This window comes from Agelaius phoeniceus, chromosome 5 (assembly GCF_051311805.1).
Source record: "Agelaius phoeniceus isolate bAgePho1 chromosome 5, bAgePho1.hap1, whole genome shotgun sequence".
NCBI classification, from domain to species: Eukaryota; Metazoa; Chordata; class Aves; order Passeriformes; family Icteridae; genus Agelaius; species Agelaius phoeniceus.
The window spans coordinates 58,799,741-58,819,100 of record NC_135269.1 but is presented as its reverse complement, the minus strand read 5'-3'; the positions used below and the strand labels follow the sequence as shown (position 1 = coordinate 58,819,100).

At 38.4% G+C, this 19,360-nt stretch overlaps 1 protein-coding gene across 1 annotated transcript in view; it reads left to right on the top strand.

Moving 5' to 3' along the window:
- Window positions 1–19,360, top strand: part of SLC2A13 (solute carrier family 2 member 13) — a 146,923-nt gene that overhangs the window by 25,580 nt on the left and 101,983 nt on the right. Inside the window, exons 2-3 of the mRNA XM_054632034.2 lie at window positions 2,315–2,474; window positions 6,234–6,442. Of these exons, the coding sequence (XP_054488009.1) occupies window positions 2,315–2,474; window positions 6,234–6,442 (369 nt within the window). The remainder of the gene's footprint in view (window positions 1–2,314; window positions 2,475–6,233; window positions 6,443–19,360) is intronic.

Genomic DNA, 19,360 nt, shown 5'->3' with positions numbered 1-19,360 from the left:
TGGGGCTGTGGCACTGACCTGTGCTGGTGTGGGGCTGTCTGTATAGAGCTGGTGGAGCTGCCCCAGGCTGGAAGATGTGTTGTGTCTGATGGTGCTTGGCTGTGCTCAAGTTGTATCTCAGCTGACTTCAGTCAAAATATGGTTTTGGCTAGCTGCTGCCAATGTACTTCTAGTTTTAACTACAAAAGAAATCACTGCTGCTTGTCAGTGTTGGTTCTTGTAAGGAAATAGGGATTTCGACCACCAAAGCATGTGCTGCACCCAGGTGTGCTCTTCATGCACTGTTGAGCTCTGTTTTTACAGTTTGTGTGTGTTTCTCGTGGACATTTCTGTCTTTTGCACAAATGACTCATTGCCTAGTTAGTAGGAAATACTGCCGGTGTTAAGACAGAATAAAAAGCAGCTGTGGTTTCGTGTTAGTCCTTGTTTCCTTATGGTGATAGACTTTTTTGCATTGAATCATAGAATGGCTTGGGTTGGAAGGAACCTTAATGATCATCCAGTTTCAATCTCTCTGCATGGGCAGGGAGCCCACTCTCTAGATCAGGCTGCTCAGGGCCCGGCCAACCTATACTTGAAATAGCACATGAAATATTTTTTAAACTAAGTCAAGAAACAATTTGCTTTATAACAGTAATGAAATTACATAATAATAACAATAATGCTTGGCCTTGTTTTTGTTTCTGGCTGTAGAAACCATGCTAAAGTTCTTTTTAAACAGAGTTTGTGAACGCCTGATGTCTTCAGTTAGTCACTTTGACTTATGTGTGCTTTCTTGGATTATAGCATCTCTTTCTTTGGAAACTATAGTTATATCTATCCTTTTATTTAATTTCAGTGTACATGCAAAGTGAATTGAAGAAATTTATTCTTTGTCTCATTACATCAAACCTTGAAATTCCAATACAGCTGCTAGCAAGCATTTGCTTTGTGAATGCTTCTAGAGTTCATTACTTACATTTTCATTGTTTTCATCCTTTGAAAGTCAGAAATCAAATTTGTCCAGCTTATTCTATTTAAATGCGTGCTGATTTCACCTTGAATAGAGTTAATTTTGTAAGCACAAAGTCCTAAGTTTAAATCCAAAATACAGCCCTGGCTGCTATAAAGAATAGTAACTCTACCCCAGCTGAAAAGAGCACATTCTCCACCCCTTATTCCATCTAGATGCTGTTGTCATCTTATTGCAAAAGCTCGCATACCTTCTTGGTGATTGCTCATGGGCACTGACTCCTTCTTCTCAGCACAGCCAACAAACTCCAACTCTCTCCTCACTGACCTAACCCACTCTTCTATAGCACTCATCTTCATTGGACACAGCTGTGGCCTGTTAAGGGCAGCCTGTTCTAATCTCTGGTAATTAGTACAGCTGCAACTCCTCAGGGGTGAGATTACCTTCTGCACTATCTTTATTTTCCTATGTTCTATCCCCCCACAGATACAGTGCACTCTTATTACCCATGAACTCCCTGCCCATTCTTTGATATAATACACAGATATCATTCCCATGGTCTATGGACCACCCCTGTAGAATATCTGTAAAGTGTCCATTGAGTTCCTTAAGTCCATGACTTTGGGCTCCATCTGTTGGGGTGGTCATTCATGGCAGGAGAGGAGGTGTTTTCTGTGGAGTTACAGGGCACCACAGCCAGCTCAGTCTGGGTCCCTGCTTGTCATGCCAGGCTTGGTCAGCAACTCCGCCCTGTGTAGCTGCTCGCTCACTCCCTGCTGGAAGGGTGAGGGAGAGAATTGGAAGAGTAAAAGTGAGAAAACTCATGGGTTGGAATAAAGACAGTTTAGTAGGTATAGCAAAAGCCACACACATGAGCAAAGCAAGGAATTCATTCACCACTTCCCATGGGCAAGAAGGTGTTGAGCCATTTGCAGGAGAGTAGGGCTCCATCATGTGTTACAGCTGTTGGGGAAGATGGACTCCACAACTCTGAATGTCCCCCCTTCCCTCCTTTTCCCCTGGCTCTGTATGTTGCACACAATGCCACGTAGTCTGGAATATCCCTGGGATTGGTTGGGGTCAGCTGTCCTGGCTGGGTCCCCTCACAACTACTTGTGTGCCCTCAGCCTTGCTGCTGGGGTGGGGTGAGAGGCAGAACAGGCCTTGACTCTGTGTAAGGAATAAAGACAACATCCCTGAATAGTTAACACTGTTTCCAGTACAAATATAAAACATAGCCCTATACTAGCTACTATGAAGAAAACAAACTGTCTCAGCCAAACCCAAAATAGTATTTTATGATGAAAAAGCAATGTAGTATCTCTTTCAATTTTATAACTGTAACTGAATTTATTCTTGTAGGTGTAGCATCTATGACTGTACCGGTGTACATCGCAGAAGTGGCTCCGCCACACTTACGAGGCAGATTAGTCACCATTAACACTCTCTTCATCACTGGAGGGCAGTTCTTCGCCAGCGTTGTCGATGGAATCTTCAGCTACCTCGCCAAGGATGGTTGGAGGTTTGTGAGCCTTCCTTGCTAAAAGCAAGCTGCTCTAGTTCTGATTTGCTGATTATAATTCTTGTTGGTAAAACAGAATTTGCATAGAAAGTGGTAAAACTGTTTACTAAAATGGAACTTCAATATCTTGCCAAAATAGATCCCTACTGCTTTCGCTTAAGCTTAATATTCACAACATGCACAGGTTTTTGACTTTGTTAAACTTTAAAGTGGGAGAGTAATAAATATACATTACAAGCATGAGTGATTGTTCAGATGTTTATGAAGGTAGCTTGCCTTTTGCATTTACAATAATTGCATGCTGATTTTTCAAAAGGCAAATTTCCAATAAGTAATATGCTGTATGTGCAAGATAGACTTGAAGTTTGAATATTCTTAATCTGAGCAGTGGTAATCTATCAGAATTGAAGGATATTGTAGCATAAATTTATAGTTAAAAGCTTATGTTATTAAATAATAAAAATCTATTTTCTGGACTGCACAAACCCCGTTCTCTCAGCCTCTTCTATGTCACATGCTCCAGTTGTGCCACTTGTCTTAGTGATCCATTGTTGTTCCTGGTTTGTGGCTTTCTCTTGTATTTGTAGTCCTAGTGCAGCACGGTGTGTGGAGTAGTGAAGAGCAATAGTTTCTGCAGCCTGCTGGCACATGCTGGGTGACTTTTGCAGTAATGCTGTTTTCTGTATGTGCCAAATACTGCTCTGCTGGATTGAGTGAAGAAATAGGCTACCACCTCAGTGATGAGGTATCCAAGTGTTCCAGCTGCAATGCTGGAGCTGTTAATTGAGGATGGTATGATGTCCTCTGCTAGTTTATTGCAACCTGAGGCTGAGCAGGGAAGAGTACAGATGGTCTGTCACCTGAAAGGAGTGGCCAGCAAACACACGGAGAGAAATCACAAATGGCTTCCCCTGAGTCATTACATACAAGAAGGAACATCTCAGCAATTATTGTATCTCTTCCTGACTGAATGGACAAGCACTGGAGTGCTGCAACAAACAATAAGGAACTTTAATTTTTCTTGGCTCTGCTTATTCTTGGAAATGCTGGATATTAAATTAAAATAAACAAAACAAATATTTAACATGACCCTTAGGTTATCTTTATAAACCCTGCTAATGCCATCTTAATGGTATTGCAGCAGTATGTCAGAGAAGGAGAAATGTTACAGCAGACTTATTAAATTTCATGCTGGATTTTTTCAGGTCTGCTAGACATCTGGCTTCAAACACAAAGTCTTGTAATCTGTATAGGAAAGAACTATATTAGATTTCTGAAAGCTGGCTCACTGCATGAAATGTCTAAAATTGCCTGCTTTTACTCTAAATTGATTATATCAATATGGCTTGCTCTGAAAATTACACCAACTCTAGAACTTGCAATGGATGCTCCCTCTCAACTAAATGTTTTCCTTTTGGCCTGCTCCTTTTATTCAACTTTGATCAGAATTTTGCAGATTGGAAACTAACTTCAGTGAGGGAGCCCTATCTGTACATTTCTTTCTTGTCTTGTCTGTGATAAACAATCCAATAGAATCCAACTGGTATGAATCAAGCTTTCAGGAGCCTTGATTGATTTTGCCTCCTAAGATGATTGGAGGTACCCAACTGCTTAGTTCTGGAGGCTCTGCTGCATTTAAGTGACTGAAGGGCTTTGGAGGAGCAGAAATTTAAGCAAAATGAGCCTGAAGGACTAAATCTGCATGCTTAGATGCATGAAAACATACTTCAGCATGCACTTTGACAGGATACAGCAGTTGGTGTTAATCTCTGAGAGTTTATTTTACTCTTCATTTGAAATAGAAAAGGCTTTCTAAATATCACTCCAGTAAAGATACTGAATTTACAGTTTGGTGAGCTTCAATGGTCTATGTATTTTGTACACTGCTACCAAAATGTTTGTGGAGAAGGAAAAGTGTAGGAATAAATGAGGCCATTAATGAATGAGAGCATTAATGAATGAGGAATGAGAACATGAGTGGATTAGTGACACTGTTAGATACATTGACTGAAGACTACTCAGCTAATAAGCCTTTCACTGACTTTATGGTTTGAATTTATTTTCTTTCTTATGCTTTTCTTTTTTAACTAATAGTGAGCTATATAATTTTTAAAGTGTTACAAAAAAAAAAGAGAGCTGCTAACTGAGCTCTTTCTAGAGCAAGTTTTGCTTGTTTGACCTTTGGAAATTTTGACTGGTTTTAAGAAGAACTTGAGGGCTCAGCTGGGAGTGGGAAGACTGGTCTGCATGCACATTGTCCTGGGATGGCCATCCTCTTTGTGTTGCCTTTTGGGCATTCTTTTTACCATTCTCCAGTTTTCTGCCTGTTGTACTGCCCATGTTTTTCTTCATTAAATCACAAATGCCTCTAAGAAAGTATTTTTCCATTTTTACTCAAAATGCATTTGGTTCATTGCCCCTAACATAAGGTTTTCAACAATAGTTCTTCTCTCCTTCCTACTCAATTAGCAATCTCAGGCATGCTTTATAAAAAGGTCCAGGTAAGAGGCTGCAGAGTCACTGTGAAAGCATGCATCCTGGGGAATGGAGAGAGGAGCTAGAGGAGAGATTAGCCAATCTCCTTAATCTCCTGACTGATGTCAAGGTGTGAATTTGTTTATGAGTACAGGTTACCTCAATATTCAGAGGGACTGATTTCTGGAGGTGTTTTAATTATTATATCCACTGATGTGCACTTGTGATAACTGCAGTGATGTACAGGTGACACCAGCACTGTTTAAAGTCTTTAATGAAAGCGAAAAGAATCTGGGTGAAGCGTAAATGGGAAAAGGTCAGATTTTAAAAGCAGAACATAATGATACATTATTCTGCAATTCTTTTTATCCTTTTATTGTTTTACTGAAGAAATATAAAAATGTGATATGTATAGACCAGAGCCACCCATGCAAATTGGTGGTGTGCTTGTCTTCCACAGCTTTTCCCCCACTTTAGATGGAGCAAATAACCCTGCTTGGGTGTTGCCACAGGTGTCAGTGCTGATCCTTGGAAGCATAACTATGCTTTTACCAGTGGTAATTTTCTGTTGAGTAGAGAAATAGTCTTGATGCTGTAAATAGTAACCCTTGGACATCTAAAATGCAGTTTTGATTTAAAACCTCATGCTGCATCTGAGTGAAGATTTAAAAGCAGACTCTCTGAAAGATCTTGTGTAAATTGCTGTGCTGCTGAAATGAACTTTTTTCAGTGTTTCTGCTTATAGTCAGAAATTTTCAAAATTAAAACTGGCAAATGTGTCTGTGTGTATGTACTACTGACCAAATTATACATTGTTCTCTGGCTGTTTTTTTGTTTGTTTGTTTTTAATATGTTGGTGAAACAATTAGCAGGATTTCAATCTCATCTCTGAAATCAACAGTACTTGGTTTTCTCCATGCATTTGCTTTCTCTTTCTGTTGATTATTGTCACTGAAGGATTTATCAGTTTCCAAACTAGTGTAATATTTCAGGTTTTTTGCTTAGTCTAACTTAGTGTCCTCAGAAGCAGTGGCTAGAGTCAATGGTGGCAGAATAGTCACCATGTCCCTGAGATTTCCTGGAAATCTCAGGAAAGGAATGATCATGTTGTCTAAAATACCTGCAGAATATGATTCTTCCTCCCTTAACTCACAGCGAGAAAGAATACGAGGAGTGAGAGATTTGATCTGTAAACACAGTTGGACTAGCTGTAACTGAATTTTCTCATAGTGTGTTTTTGTAGGCAAATAGTAGATATTTATCTATTTTCTGATTGATTTGCAGGTACATGCTGGGCCTGTCAGCTGTACCAGCAGTTATACAGTTTCTTGGCTTCCTGTTTCTTCCTGAAAGTCCCCGCTGGCTCATTCAGAAAGGCCAGACCCAGAGGGCACGGAGGATTCTGTCTCAAATGCGTGGCAACCAGGCAATTGATGAAGAGTATGACAGCATCAAAAACAACATTGAAGAAGAAGAAAAAGAGGTTGGAGCAGGTATGCTGAATACTTGTTGGCCACTCTGTCTATCAATGAGGAGATAAAAATCAGAAGGAATGTTGAAGTTGTAGCCTGTGGGAGCTTGATGCTTTTATTTACCTGTATCAGTTTTGCTCTTTATCAGTATTTAATGTACTGGTAGCTTCAAAATGGAAGATATTTCTAGGATCCTGCACTTTCAAATTAGGTTCTGATTTCTTAAGTGAGGGAAGAGTAAAGTTGTGTAGGATTCTAAGTTTATACCACCTACGCTTATGTGAGAATTGATTTCAGAAAATGGATCAGTTGAAGAATGCACATCTCCAAGTGTGGAAATAAATAAAATAAAGTTTGGTTTCTTTCATCAGTGGAAAAGGCCAAACAGATACGAGAGAGGTCAGAAGGCATTGTACATGGCTCAATTATCCAGCAAACTGCATTCTAGACAAGAAGCCTTTGAAAAGATGTACAAAACAAGGCCTGTAATACACAGATTCTTTTTCTGTAAAAGCAGCTTCTGAAAGTCCTTTTGATCTGTCCTCAAGAGAATAATGCACCTAAACCAAATCCTTTTTTTCAATCTTTTGAATCTTTTTGTCATATTTGCTCAAAATTTTGTGTTCATGTGTGTACTTGTAAAACAAGATTACCATTTGATTGACTTTCTGTACTCTGCATATTTTTTCTTTCTTTCTGCTGGAAGTGTTGACCTGAGAATGTCAACTAAGGCTCTCAATTAAGTTATCCTTGATAGGAGAATAATGTAACTTCTCAGAGCTGGTGGAAAGAAAAATGGATGTTACTTTATGTCTGTGTAAACTGAGATTCAGCATCTCATAATACCTATTCTCACTGCCTTATTGAGTTTGTCTTTGAATCTTACAATAAATAATTTTGAGTCCAGAAAAAGATATTTGACATATAGTTGAAGGATTTTTAAAATATTCATCACTAGTGTGAAGCAGGGCTGGGTTTTTTTCCCTCACACATATTTTTGAGCCTTTGGATACCTTTTTTTCCCAGTTCTTTGGGGCTGGGAAATGAGGTTCATTAAAGCTAATTTGTTAAAAAGATGAAGTGGATATTCATAGAACAGCTTGGACTTAAGAGTCCTGTGCTTAGGTTCTTCATTCTAATTAGGGATTGGGGTATTCACTTCTGTGGAAAACCACTTAATGTCTAGTACTCAAGTTTAACACTTTGTAGAAATAAAAGGAACAGACATTTGGTCTACTCAGTCCCTTGTTTTCCATTAAGGAAAAGCCCACTCTGGGCTATAGGATATGACATTGTTTGTCACACTTAAATCTTTTGTCATGATGCTTTTTGACAATTGTGAATCAAATGTGGTGTGGTAGGTGCAGTAGGATTGACTCCATTGTTAAGTAAATCCTTTATATATTTGTAGCTTGGACTGGGACACTAATTGTGTCATCAATCAATGAGATTGTTGTCAGGGATATGCAGGTCTCTTGGTTTCCCCCACACACTTCCCCAAAAACTTAATGTGTTCCTGGAGTTTAGTTAAATCAATCATATTTCCTAGGAGAAAGCTTGGCTACAGACAATCAGTGTTTTGCTCCCAAGTAATCTACAGCTTCAGAGTTGTTACCCAAGGGCAATATAAAAATGAGTTACAAGTATATGCTGTCCCATTTGTTATAAATGCTTGGCAGTCAGGCATTGGACAGCTATAGTCATTTTGATTCTGATTATAATTGTACTTAATCTCATTTAACTCAAGAACTTCATTGTTATAAAGAGGTACTTTGTATGTCAGCATCAAGACATTGCTTTTGTTACCTTTCTGTGACTTACAGGTGGTGTAAAATTGTAATTGCTTTCATTTCTGTGAGGAGTTGTTTGGATCCCCAGTATTGAATTTTGCTTGTGTAGTGCAATAGCAACTTTCTGTTCATGGTTTCATTGATAGGTTTTCAGATACTGACAACTTAAACATGTGCATCTGCAAAGAATTTGCATTTTATTTTGCTATGGGTATATTAGTTTGGGTGGGGATATTTTTTTTGTTTTTTTGGGAGGGGTGGTTATCTATATGAATGTGAACCTTTTTTTTATTACTTTCTCCTATTTGTGGCAGACAATGTTTTACAATGCTAGTTATTAGCAATGACAGATAACTAATTCCTATCAGACATTTTGAACCTCTTTCCAGTTTCACAAAAAACTTTAATAAACCTGAACTGACAGTGTGTGTACATGACATTTAAGGAAAGATGACTTTGCAGATTGAAAATCATCTGGCTTACTTTTAGGTAAAAGTGCCTTTTCCTTTGCTGTCTTTTTCTTTCTTGAGAAAGGACAGATGGTCTTTTTCATTGACTGATGCAGAAGCATCTTTGCCAGTTCCTTTGGGCATCACTTTCTAAGTGAAGCTAAGGCTGTGTCTGACTCCTTCTCTGCAAGGCAGTAACACAATGTAGCCATACCACATTCTCCACTCCCACACTGAAGAACTCCAATGCCTTTTGGAACTGTTTCATCAACTGCTCTCGTCATAGAGGAGGGAATCATATGGAAACTTCATCTGTATTGTTGCAGCTACTTTAAAGTTTGGTTTAAATGTGTTTCATAAAACTAGAGAACTTTATTGCATTTTCCACATGGTCATCAAGCAGTGTCTGTCTTCAAAATGACAAAAATACCTTCAGCAACAAACTTCTGCTTCAGAAGTCTTTTATACAGTTATGGGATACCTGTTCAGTGAATGATGCACATTTCTGTATCCTTTCCAATACATTCAATCAAATCAGTGCTGCTGATACTGATAAGCAGCTTACAGTTTAGCATTTTGAGATTGGCATCAGGAAAATAATGTATCTTTTTGACAAATACTTTCCTCATGACTGGTTATGCAAATGACATTTTTTCTGGCAGCTGTGGATACTGCTTTTGCATGCTCTGTTGTGTACTTGCAGTGTGACTTCTGGTGCTGTACACTTGCATTTTGAAAAGTGTAGGGGAGGGCATTGCATTCTGCAGTAACATTGCAAGACAGGTCAAATCTTGGTCATCATCTAATCATCATCTGTTAACATCAGCTCTCAGATGCTGTACTGCAAAAACAGGCTGTTGATAGGAAAATTGGAATGAAGAAGATTCTAGAAAAAGTGTTCCCCAGGAGTTGAGATGCAGAGTGACCTTCCCCCTCAAATGTGCTTTGGACTCACAGATTCCCCAGTGCTTGGCTTAGGTTCTGAAGCCTCATGGAGAGAAAAGGGAGAGAATGGTCAGAAGGGGTTTGCAGTTGAGAGAAAGATCAAAGACATTGCTGGGAGAGCATTCTGGCACAACTCTTCCTAGCAAAACAAGTCTGACTCACACTGCTTTGAGTTGTAGTTTTTAGTACAGTTAAGGCAGAGGTTCTGTAGTGCACCTTAGTTAAAAATAGGCAATCAAATCATAGCAATGCATGTAAGCCCTGGCACGGGGGCTTAATTGCAGATTCAAAGATCATGGAATAGTTAGGGCTGGAAAGGACCTTAAAGATCATCTAATTTCAATCCCCCTGCCAAGGGCAGGAAACTGTTTGCATCCTCATCCAGCCTGGTCTTGAACACCTTCTGGGATGGGAAATGCAAAACCTCTCTGGGCAGCCTGATCCAGTGCCTGAACACCCCCACAGTAAAGAATTTCCTCCTAATATCTAATCTAACTGTGCACTCCTTCATCTTAAGGCCATTCCCCCCATCCAATTCCCTTTTAAAAAGTCCTCCTCCAGCCTTCATGTAAGACCCCCTTACATACTGGAAGGCTGCTCTAAGAGCTCTCCATAGCCTTCTCTTCTTCAGGCTGAACAGCCCCAGTTCTTTCAGTCTGTGTTTGTAGGAGAGGTGCACCTCTGTGCACTCAGCTAATTCTCTGGATTCATTCCAGATCCACATCTGTCTTGTGCTGGGAGCCCCAGAGCTGGCTGCAGCACTCCAGGTAGGGTCTCGTGAGAGCAGAGTAGAGGGGAAGAATCACCTCCCTTGACCTGCTGGTCACAGCTCTTTGATGCAGCCCAAGATGTGGTTGGCTTTCTGGGCTGCTGGCACACACTGTTGATTCATGTCCAGCTTTTTGTCCACCAGCATTCTCAAGCCCTTCTCCCCAGGGCTGCTTTCAGTTCATTCTTCACCCTGTCTTTGTGCTTGAGATTGCTGTGACCCTGCTGCAGCACCTTGCACTTGGCCTTGTTGAACTTCATGAGGTTCTCACATGCCCACCTGTAAAGGCTATCAGGATCCCTCTGGATGATCTCCCCTTCTTCCAGAGTGTCAGCTGCACCACATAGCCTGGGGTTGGCAGCAGACTTGCTGAGGGTGCACTTGATCCCACTGTCCATGTAGCTGTCAAAGCTGTCACCATACTGACTCCTAAGGATTGTCACTCATCACTTCTCTCCACTTGGATGCTGAGCTGTTGACTGCAAGTCTTTGAGTGTGACCATCCAGCCAATTTTTGTCCACTGAGTGATCCATCCATCAAATCCATGTCTCCCCATGTTTGGGCAAAGGTGTGATGCAGGACCACATCAAATACTTTACACAAGGTGGATGATATTTTTTGCCCTTCCCTTATCCACCACTGCTGTAACCCCATCCTAGAAGTCCACCAAATTTGTCAGGATGTGGGTATAGATGAAGTAGCTTGTGCTCTTAAGCAAATTAAAGTGTGGGATTTGTAATGTTAGTTCTAGAGCAAGCACTTGGGAGTGAACTTAATGTGGTGATTTGTGCATGAAAATAAAGCTGTCTAGCAGACCTTTTGTAATAGTTTTACTGGCTGTCAGTCTAGTAGTCACTTGTGACTGGAAAGAAATCATTATAGCATCCAGTTGAGACGTTTTAAATAGATTGTTAATTTTCCATATGCTGGACAGTACTACAGTGTTCAATGCAAATTGGAGAAAAGTATCCATTTGTACTGTCTCTCTGGGTGAGAAGGGTCTGCAAACTGCATGGGTTTTCCTCCCACCCCTGCATGTAGCTGTACTCAGCTGTGATGTGCCAGGATGCATGGATGGTATTTCACACAAAATCAGAAGTGATGTGTTTGGTACTAACTTAGCATCTTGATGAAATGAATGTCATTTGCATTAAGACTAGACATTTATTTTTGTGTAGGTGAAGGATGTGTAACTGTGAATTGTAATTAGGAGAGCAGTGTAATCCCCCCAGCCTTATTTTTCCCACATTTCTCTAATCTGTGAATTAGGGTTGAGATTCTTGACTTTATCTGCTCTGCATGTGGACCTTTGCCTTTTGTTATCTGTTGTTATGCATGTATATGTGTCAGCTTCTGATCATGAAGATGTCTTCTTTGCACATGTTCTGCTTGCTGATTTTGCCATGTAAAACTACTGGGGCTCAGTGGTGCATGGAACCATGCTGCTTCTGTGAAATTCAGTGAGACATTTATAAAATTGATCATTACAATGTAATATTGTTTAACCTTCCATTCTGTGTCTGTACCAGAATGTTATGTAATGGGCACTGCTTCTAGATTAGACGTTTTCCTGTGTTTTCATTATTTTAATGCACTTTTGTAATAGCTGAGCTTTTTGTGTGGCACAAAGAAAGATGCCACTCTTTCAGTCTTGTAGGCTTGACTCACTTAACTTTTTTTGCTGTATTTCCTATTTCAGCAGTGAGTCAGTCTCCTTTTTAACATTTTGTATTTCCCTGTTGGAGATATATGTGTTATGACAGAAAGGTAAAACCACCTCATTGCTTTTAGGTTTCAGCTAGTAATTTTACTGAAAGTTAAAATATGATGTTAGGAGGCAGGAGATCTGGACTCTCAGTCTTTCCTGGTTCCAGTATTTCTATTTCTTGCACCTTTTCTTCTTAAGTAATATTTTAACTTGTTAATATTCCTGGCTGTGGCTTTGGCTGGAACCATTTGATATGCATCTTTCTGGGGAGATACTTAGAAGCTTGCAATGTTTTCATTCTTATTCATAATTCTCCTCTTGCTTCTGGGAGTCCTTTTTATCCCAAGGCCATTGCCCGACATGCTCGATGTTCAAAAAGAGATAGTCATGCTTATTATTATTGGACATCAGCTGGAATCCTATTTAATAAAATGTGGTAATTCTGTGATGCTCTGGTAGGACTGTGCAGATCGCTGAATAATTCCACTTCCAGGCACTAAAATCCTTATTTGAAGTTAATTCTTCTTTTCTGACAATCAGTGGCTTTTGTTACCTGTAACCATGAAATTAGATGGAAGACTCTGGGGCAAGAGGAAACAAAGGATTTGGGTTAAGGATTTGTTGAAGAAGTCCCTGGATACAAAATGAGTGGTAGCCATGTCAGCCTGAAATTCTTGCTTCTGGCAAACCAAACACCAGCATCAGTTCCAAGTGGGTTTTGCTTGTAGGTTTGTGGGACACTTGTCTGATGCAAGAATGGAATGTCTTGGTTTCATTTTTGTACTTTAACCATTTTATATATAGAAGTATTACTTGTTCCCTCAAGAACAAAAATTCTTTCTGTGTATGTCTCTCCATTGGAGTTTGTTTGGAGTTGAACCCATTAAAAAAGCACTCCTGGATAATTAAAATTCATACAATGCAGGCAAACAAAACATGGATACATTTGATCTTGAGAAAGTATACTAACTATATTTAGTGTACAATCAGATAAACAGAAAAAAACTTTCTACACAACTTGGCAGAGAATATTGAAAGTATGAATTATTGTCTGTAACAATTAATAGAGACAGAGAAGACTTTTGGTTCCCTTTCATCCTTAAAGTCTTTTAAACAACTAACTTATTCTTGCATATATGACCTTTGAGACATGTAATTTAAAAAAAAACATAATTGTTTTTTGCCTTGAACAAAAATGTGACTGCTGTATTTTAAAAATAGTAGGTTGTTTCTGGTATCTTAGAGCTCTGCTTATACTTTAAGAATCCTGCTGTGAGTTTGTTTACCTGGCAGAGTGTTTCAGGTTGGCCTTGCTTCAGTGGCTTATAGCCAAAACCAATCCCTTAATCTCTCACCTCGGTTTTCGATGTACTGGCATAAAGTGAACATTTAGCTGGAAATGGTGCTTAATGGCCATTGAAAAGCACAGGTCTGAAAATCACAGATCAGTTGTGTGTTTTGGAACAAGTTCTGCTTTGCCTGAATTCCAGACAGATTTCATGTATGGTAGTCCTAAAGGGCAGGAAAAGTAAAACTTCCTCTAGGTATAGGGAAGCACTGAAAGGCAGGACACTTTCAGGTTTAGTTTTGTTTAGTTTAGTTTTGTTAGATCCGCTATGAAATTTCTGGAAATACACTTAGCTTTTTCTTGACAGTGTTAATAAGCTTTTTATTAGGTTCCATCTTCTGAAGCTTACAGAAAATTCAAGCTACAAGTCTGGAAAATAAAATTTAAAATACTTCATCCCTTATCAGTTCAACAATAGATTTGAGCATAATGAATTTGCTTTAAGCCAAATGACATTCACAGATTGAACCTGAATTTGCTGATATTTGTATAGTTCAGAACTGCTGCTCTTCTAAGCTTGATTGTGGGACTGCTTGTCTGGAAGCAGTATTGGAATGCATCACTGAACATCCTGCTGCACCCCATGCTTTGTTTAGGAACAGGTATCTGTTTTGGGAAAAAATAAGTTTCAGAATGAAAAAATATTGGAAGAATAAGACTACTGATTAACGTCCTTTTATCAGAGAAGGTGGTTCTTCTAAATCAAAAACTGTCTAAAGAAGAGGCAGTGAATAAGGATAGTGTGTTTCAGTCAAGTCCAAGGGAATAGGAATTTGTAACTTGTGCTACAAAAACAAACAAGTCCTATGCTTCTTCCCCCTGCCCCTTGGACAATTTAAAATTGAATAGTTTGTTTTCCTTTCCTAATATGAGCAGCCAAAATTAGACATTTTTGGCTGGCTCTCAAGTGTTAAAATTATCTCTATTTCATGTTTGGGATAGGGACAGAAATTTATATTTATAGAAAAGTATCTATTTCTTTTAATACAAAAGCTACTTGTTTTTGGACTTAAACTAGCTGTCCAACTGACTTGACCTAGATCAGTTGCTAGAAGCTAATGGCTTCTGGCCCCAATTTCCATGTCTTCTCAGAGCTCAGTTCAGTGCTGGAAAGGGGTAAGCTAGACACATTTCTTGGATGTTCTAGAAGTAGGGCTTAGTTGTATAACTTGGGCTGTTATCAAAAGTCTTCATATAATAGCATAAACTTCAAACAATATTTCTTACAATTACAGTAGTGCCTTCTCAGTCAGGGGAAGACCCCCAAAATAGTGTGGTGTATGATGAAATTTTGGGAAAGCTGGACAAAAAATTCCTGCAAAATTTAACTTGAAGGGCTTGGGGAGTAGAATATTCTTGATCAACAAAAAGAAAAGTGGATGTGTATAACATCCACACTATATGAGTAATAGTAAAAGAAACAGAAAAAAAATTAAGAAGAGTCTGCCAGTGTGCTGGAGGGCAGCTTGGGTGTGAACTGGGGTGCCAGCAGTGTGGTAGCTTGGTTGTGCTAGAAATGGGAAACCATTTGGGGTTTGAATTTCCTGAATATTCTTGTGGGAGAGGTGGGCACACACTGCCTTCACAGTACATTTGTGTTTTGGGACTTGTGTTATTTCTGGCGTGGTTACACTGATGTACTTGTTCCTCATCTGAAATTGTGGATCTGCTTTTCCTATTTATGTATGTCTTTCTTAAGGAGTAATAAAATTATGGTGCCTCTAGAGCTGCTAATGGTATTCAAAAGCAGCTAATTAGAAAAGGGGGGAAAAAAAGGCCTGGTTCTTCATCATTTCTCTGCTGAATCTAGCATCTGCACTGAATACACAATTCTAAGTCAAATGCTCCTGCCTGAGCCTCCTGTTTACATGCAACAGGGATTCAGACAAAATATAGTGTTGTGTGAAAATGTTAATGGGTATAGGAGGAATTTTTTTTATAGACTGCTGAGGAATATTTTTAACACTTTGCTAAACTTAGTACTGTGGTTCTTTGAGCTAGCTCTTAGAGCAGGTTCCATAGCAAAAGCTGGAGATAATCTTGCTGCTTCTTTGCTCTCAGACTTTGTGAAGAAACTCAAAAATAGATTTAAGGATTTTAATAACAATATTTATGTGTAAATGCTCCAGACAGGTAGTTGGGCAGACTTTATCTCTTGGTCCCACTTTAGCTTTTTCAGTATAATCATGAAAGTTAATTTTTTTTTTTTATTCATGTTGTTTTGCAGTGTTTTATGACTCTTCCTCTGCAGCATTTTTATGTGACAGGCTTTGCACAAGGTTGGGGCTTGGTCCACCCAGCAGATGTTAATGATTCTGCAGCAGCAGTAGTTTTTCTTTGGTTCAATAGTCAGGTGAACACAGTGTTTATACAACCTGTTTAAATTGAAGTATTTTTTTAATAGAAAGAAACCATTAGAGAGCAAAAAAGGGTTATAAACAGTGTTTGTGCCTACTTCTTTTACATAAGGCCATGTTCTGCTCCTACAGTACAATAAAGTTTTGTTCTTCCTGGAGACCTTCACCAAGGTATTGTCTGCCTGATTTTTGTCCATCCTCATCTTTTCCCTTTTCTTTTAAAATAATAGCATTGGGTAGTTTTCTTTTTCTCTTTCTCCTGCTTTCCAGACACTTTGTTCTTCTAGTGAACCTGAAGAGTTTGGTTGAGAATAAGCAGCTGTGCTTGCACACTGCCTGACAGTTAATCTAAAGTATTCATGCACTGAGCACTTTGGTAGGTCTTGTCAACCAGTGTGACATCTACCATAAGTGACATGCTGCCAGATGTGGATTGTGTTTTGTTTGACAGAAGATGGATTTGGAAAAAAAAACAAACAAAAGCTTTTAGGTAGTTTGTTGCTGTGTATGTTGCTGCTATGATTTCCAAACTACCTGTGCTCCTTTACACAAATATTTTCAAGCTTTCCCTAGGCTAAGAAAGCAAGTTGTTGGGATTATTCCTTTGGAAAAGAATTGAAAAATTGTATGGTACTTCCATGTTGGCTATTTGACTAGAAGATGTATTTAGGCCTAGTGCTTTCATCTAGGAGAGGAGAAACAGATTCTTTCTTTACATTCATTCTGTTTGACTGTAGTGTTTAGAAATGGTGAAACCAGTTCAGAATTTTGTTTTATTCATAACTTTTTGGACAATACAATGTTAGAATTCTGCTTTTCTTTTCAGTCATGTGCTGTTTGTTTGAGTTTTTTTAGAAGTATTCCCATGGCCATTGTGATGCTCAACAACTGTAGTATGGTAGCCTTGCTCTTGAGCCAAATTCCTAGGAAAGAGCTTTCACTTTGTGTTATTTCACTCCAGAACAGGAAGGGTGAGCACAACCTCTTCCTTTTATCATCTGAATGAATGTGTCTGGGGGCTTACTCTTTTTTGGGGATGTTTCTATAAGTGAAGTATTTTCTAGCAATTTTTTACACTATTTTCTATTCTGAAATACTACAAGTTTCCTGGAAAATGTCCATCTAGATTTTAGAGGGTTTATATGGTTGAAGTATGTGTGTGTGTGTGCACAAGATAACTAATGCTGCTTGAATAATTCACAATGAATATTTTTTCAAATTAATTTAGACTTTCTTCTTGCCGTTTTTACTCTGAATTCTTTGGAAATCATGGCTCTCACAAATATTTAACTGTATTTCAATCATGTTCTAGAAATACCTGCACAAACAAAGCTCTGATTAGCTCAGCTAACAATTCAGAAAGCAAATACAGAAAATAAAAAAATAAAAATCAGTATGACTGGTCCCTCTCCACCCCTATTTTCAGCTTTTCCTTTTCCTGAAAAAAACCAAACCAGCTTCTCTGCAACAAAAATCCAACCCCTTCCATCAACAATTCCTTCACCAAAAACCATTGGTCGTTTTTTAGCACTTTTTTTTCCCCCCCCTCAGGAAACCACTATTCTGTTAAATGTCTTTTTCCTATGAGGAGAGGATCACTGTTCCTAGAGTGGTCAGTTTGTGTATGGTTTTTTTCCTTTGAACAGTTAAAGTAGCCAGAGGTAAATACTGCATTTATGGATAATGGGGCTTTCGAAAATTTTTGTTGTTGAGTATTTCTGTTTAAGAAGAAATAATGTTTCCTAAGCCAGTATAATTTAATATCTATGGATATTCAAATATTTTCCAAAAGTCATATGGAAAATGTTGTTATCTAGTCAAAGTAAGTTATCCTGCAGCCATGGTGATTTATTAATTTTTTTTTCTCCAGTATTGTAAATTATATTTAGAATTGTTCTGTAATTTTATGTTGGGAGAACTTGAAAATATTTTTCCTTTTCCCAGCCACACAATAGTGAGTATTCAATTCCTCCCTTAAACAGTGGACTTCAGGCCAAAATTTAGCATGGTTAAACCTTACATGCTGTTATTTTTCCCCACCTTTGTTGCAAGGAGATAGTAGAATTGCTAAGAATTGCTGAGAGCTCAAGTTGCTGTATTGCATGTTTAAGTATGTCCAGTTGAACATGCTGCATGTTTACTCTGCCTTTCCTGGTGAAATGGCTGCTTCTCCCATTTCCCATTTTATTGTAGATTTTATTGGTTTTGGGTCACAAACCAAGCATCTTTGCTGTGACACACATCAGCCTTGCTCTGTTGGTGGCTTTGCAGAGCTGGGCAGGGGCCGGTGGGAACCCAGTGCTGGTGCTGGGGTGTCTGTGAGCCCCAAGCTGTGTGAGCTGGGCCTGGGAGGACTTCAGGAACTTCTTTGCCTTGTAGAACAGCACTTTAGTATTTTACAGAAATAGTTTAGATCTTTCTTTTGGTACTAAAACTGCATGAATATATTTGGGTTTTTATTAGCACTGGATGTCTTTCATTCTTTAATTTTTTGGTGCGCATTCTCCTTGGTGTCAGTGGCTTTAAAGAGAACAAAAATACCATTCTCTTCTATGTGTTTTGACTTGTTTCCCATCTCTTACTGAACACAGAAAGGTTTAATTACAATTATTTAGTGAAATAGTGCATGATTGCTTTGAACATTACTATAGAAGTAAAAGTCAGCAAAAGTATACTTAAAATTGGATTGATTTAAGAACATTAATAATTTAAAAATAATTCTGTCCCTTTGAGTTTATATAAAGTCGATTGAAATAATTCATTTAAATATAAATGTTCTATAACTATCTTATCTAACACAAACCACATGTGATTTTTCATAGTAGCTGAGGTGGATGCAGCTTATGTTAAAAGTATGCAAGTATGGATGTGTAAATGAATAAATTATGTCTTCTGTAGTGTATGATATAGAAAGTAGACGATTGAGCCAGAAGACTTCCTTTTTAGTTAAAGCAAATTTACGTTTCTATGGCAATAAAAGCAAATTTAAAATGTAGGTGGTTCTGACTGTTGCTGGTCTAAAATAAAGGTGGCAGTTGCAGAATAGTACATTTCATAGCCAAAAAAATTCCAAGATTTTTATTAAAGAAAAATACATCTATATTGCCCCTTACTTAATTTTTAAAATGTTTTGGATTGTAAGCTCCTTCTGATATGTATACTTTTCCCTCCTTTAATTTTTCCTTTGCTATTACTGTGCGTAATAGCAAAGGTATATATAAAATCTGCATATATGCACATCTTTTATCAAGTAGATTTTATTAAGTATCTTTAAATGGTGATACTTATTACCTTTGCATCTTTCATAATTTGTTGAGACTTTAAATTTTTAGTGCTTTTGAAGTGATGATTGTTTTTAGTAGTACTCAAGAGACAAGAGGCATGAGATTTTTTATCAGAAGATAATTTAAAGCAGTATTTACCAAAGAACATGAGATTGGTGGGGTGGGTAGGGGATAGCAGGTTGCAGATAAATAGAATAAAATGAGAAATGATAATCCTACTCTGATTGGAGTTCAGGATAAGAATGGAGACACCATTTCATTGCAGACTAGATTGTTCAGGGCTTCACA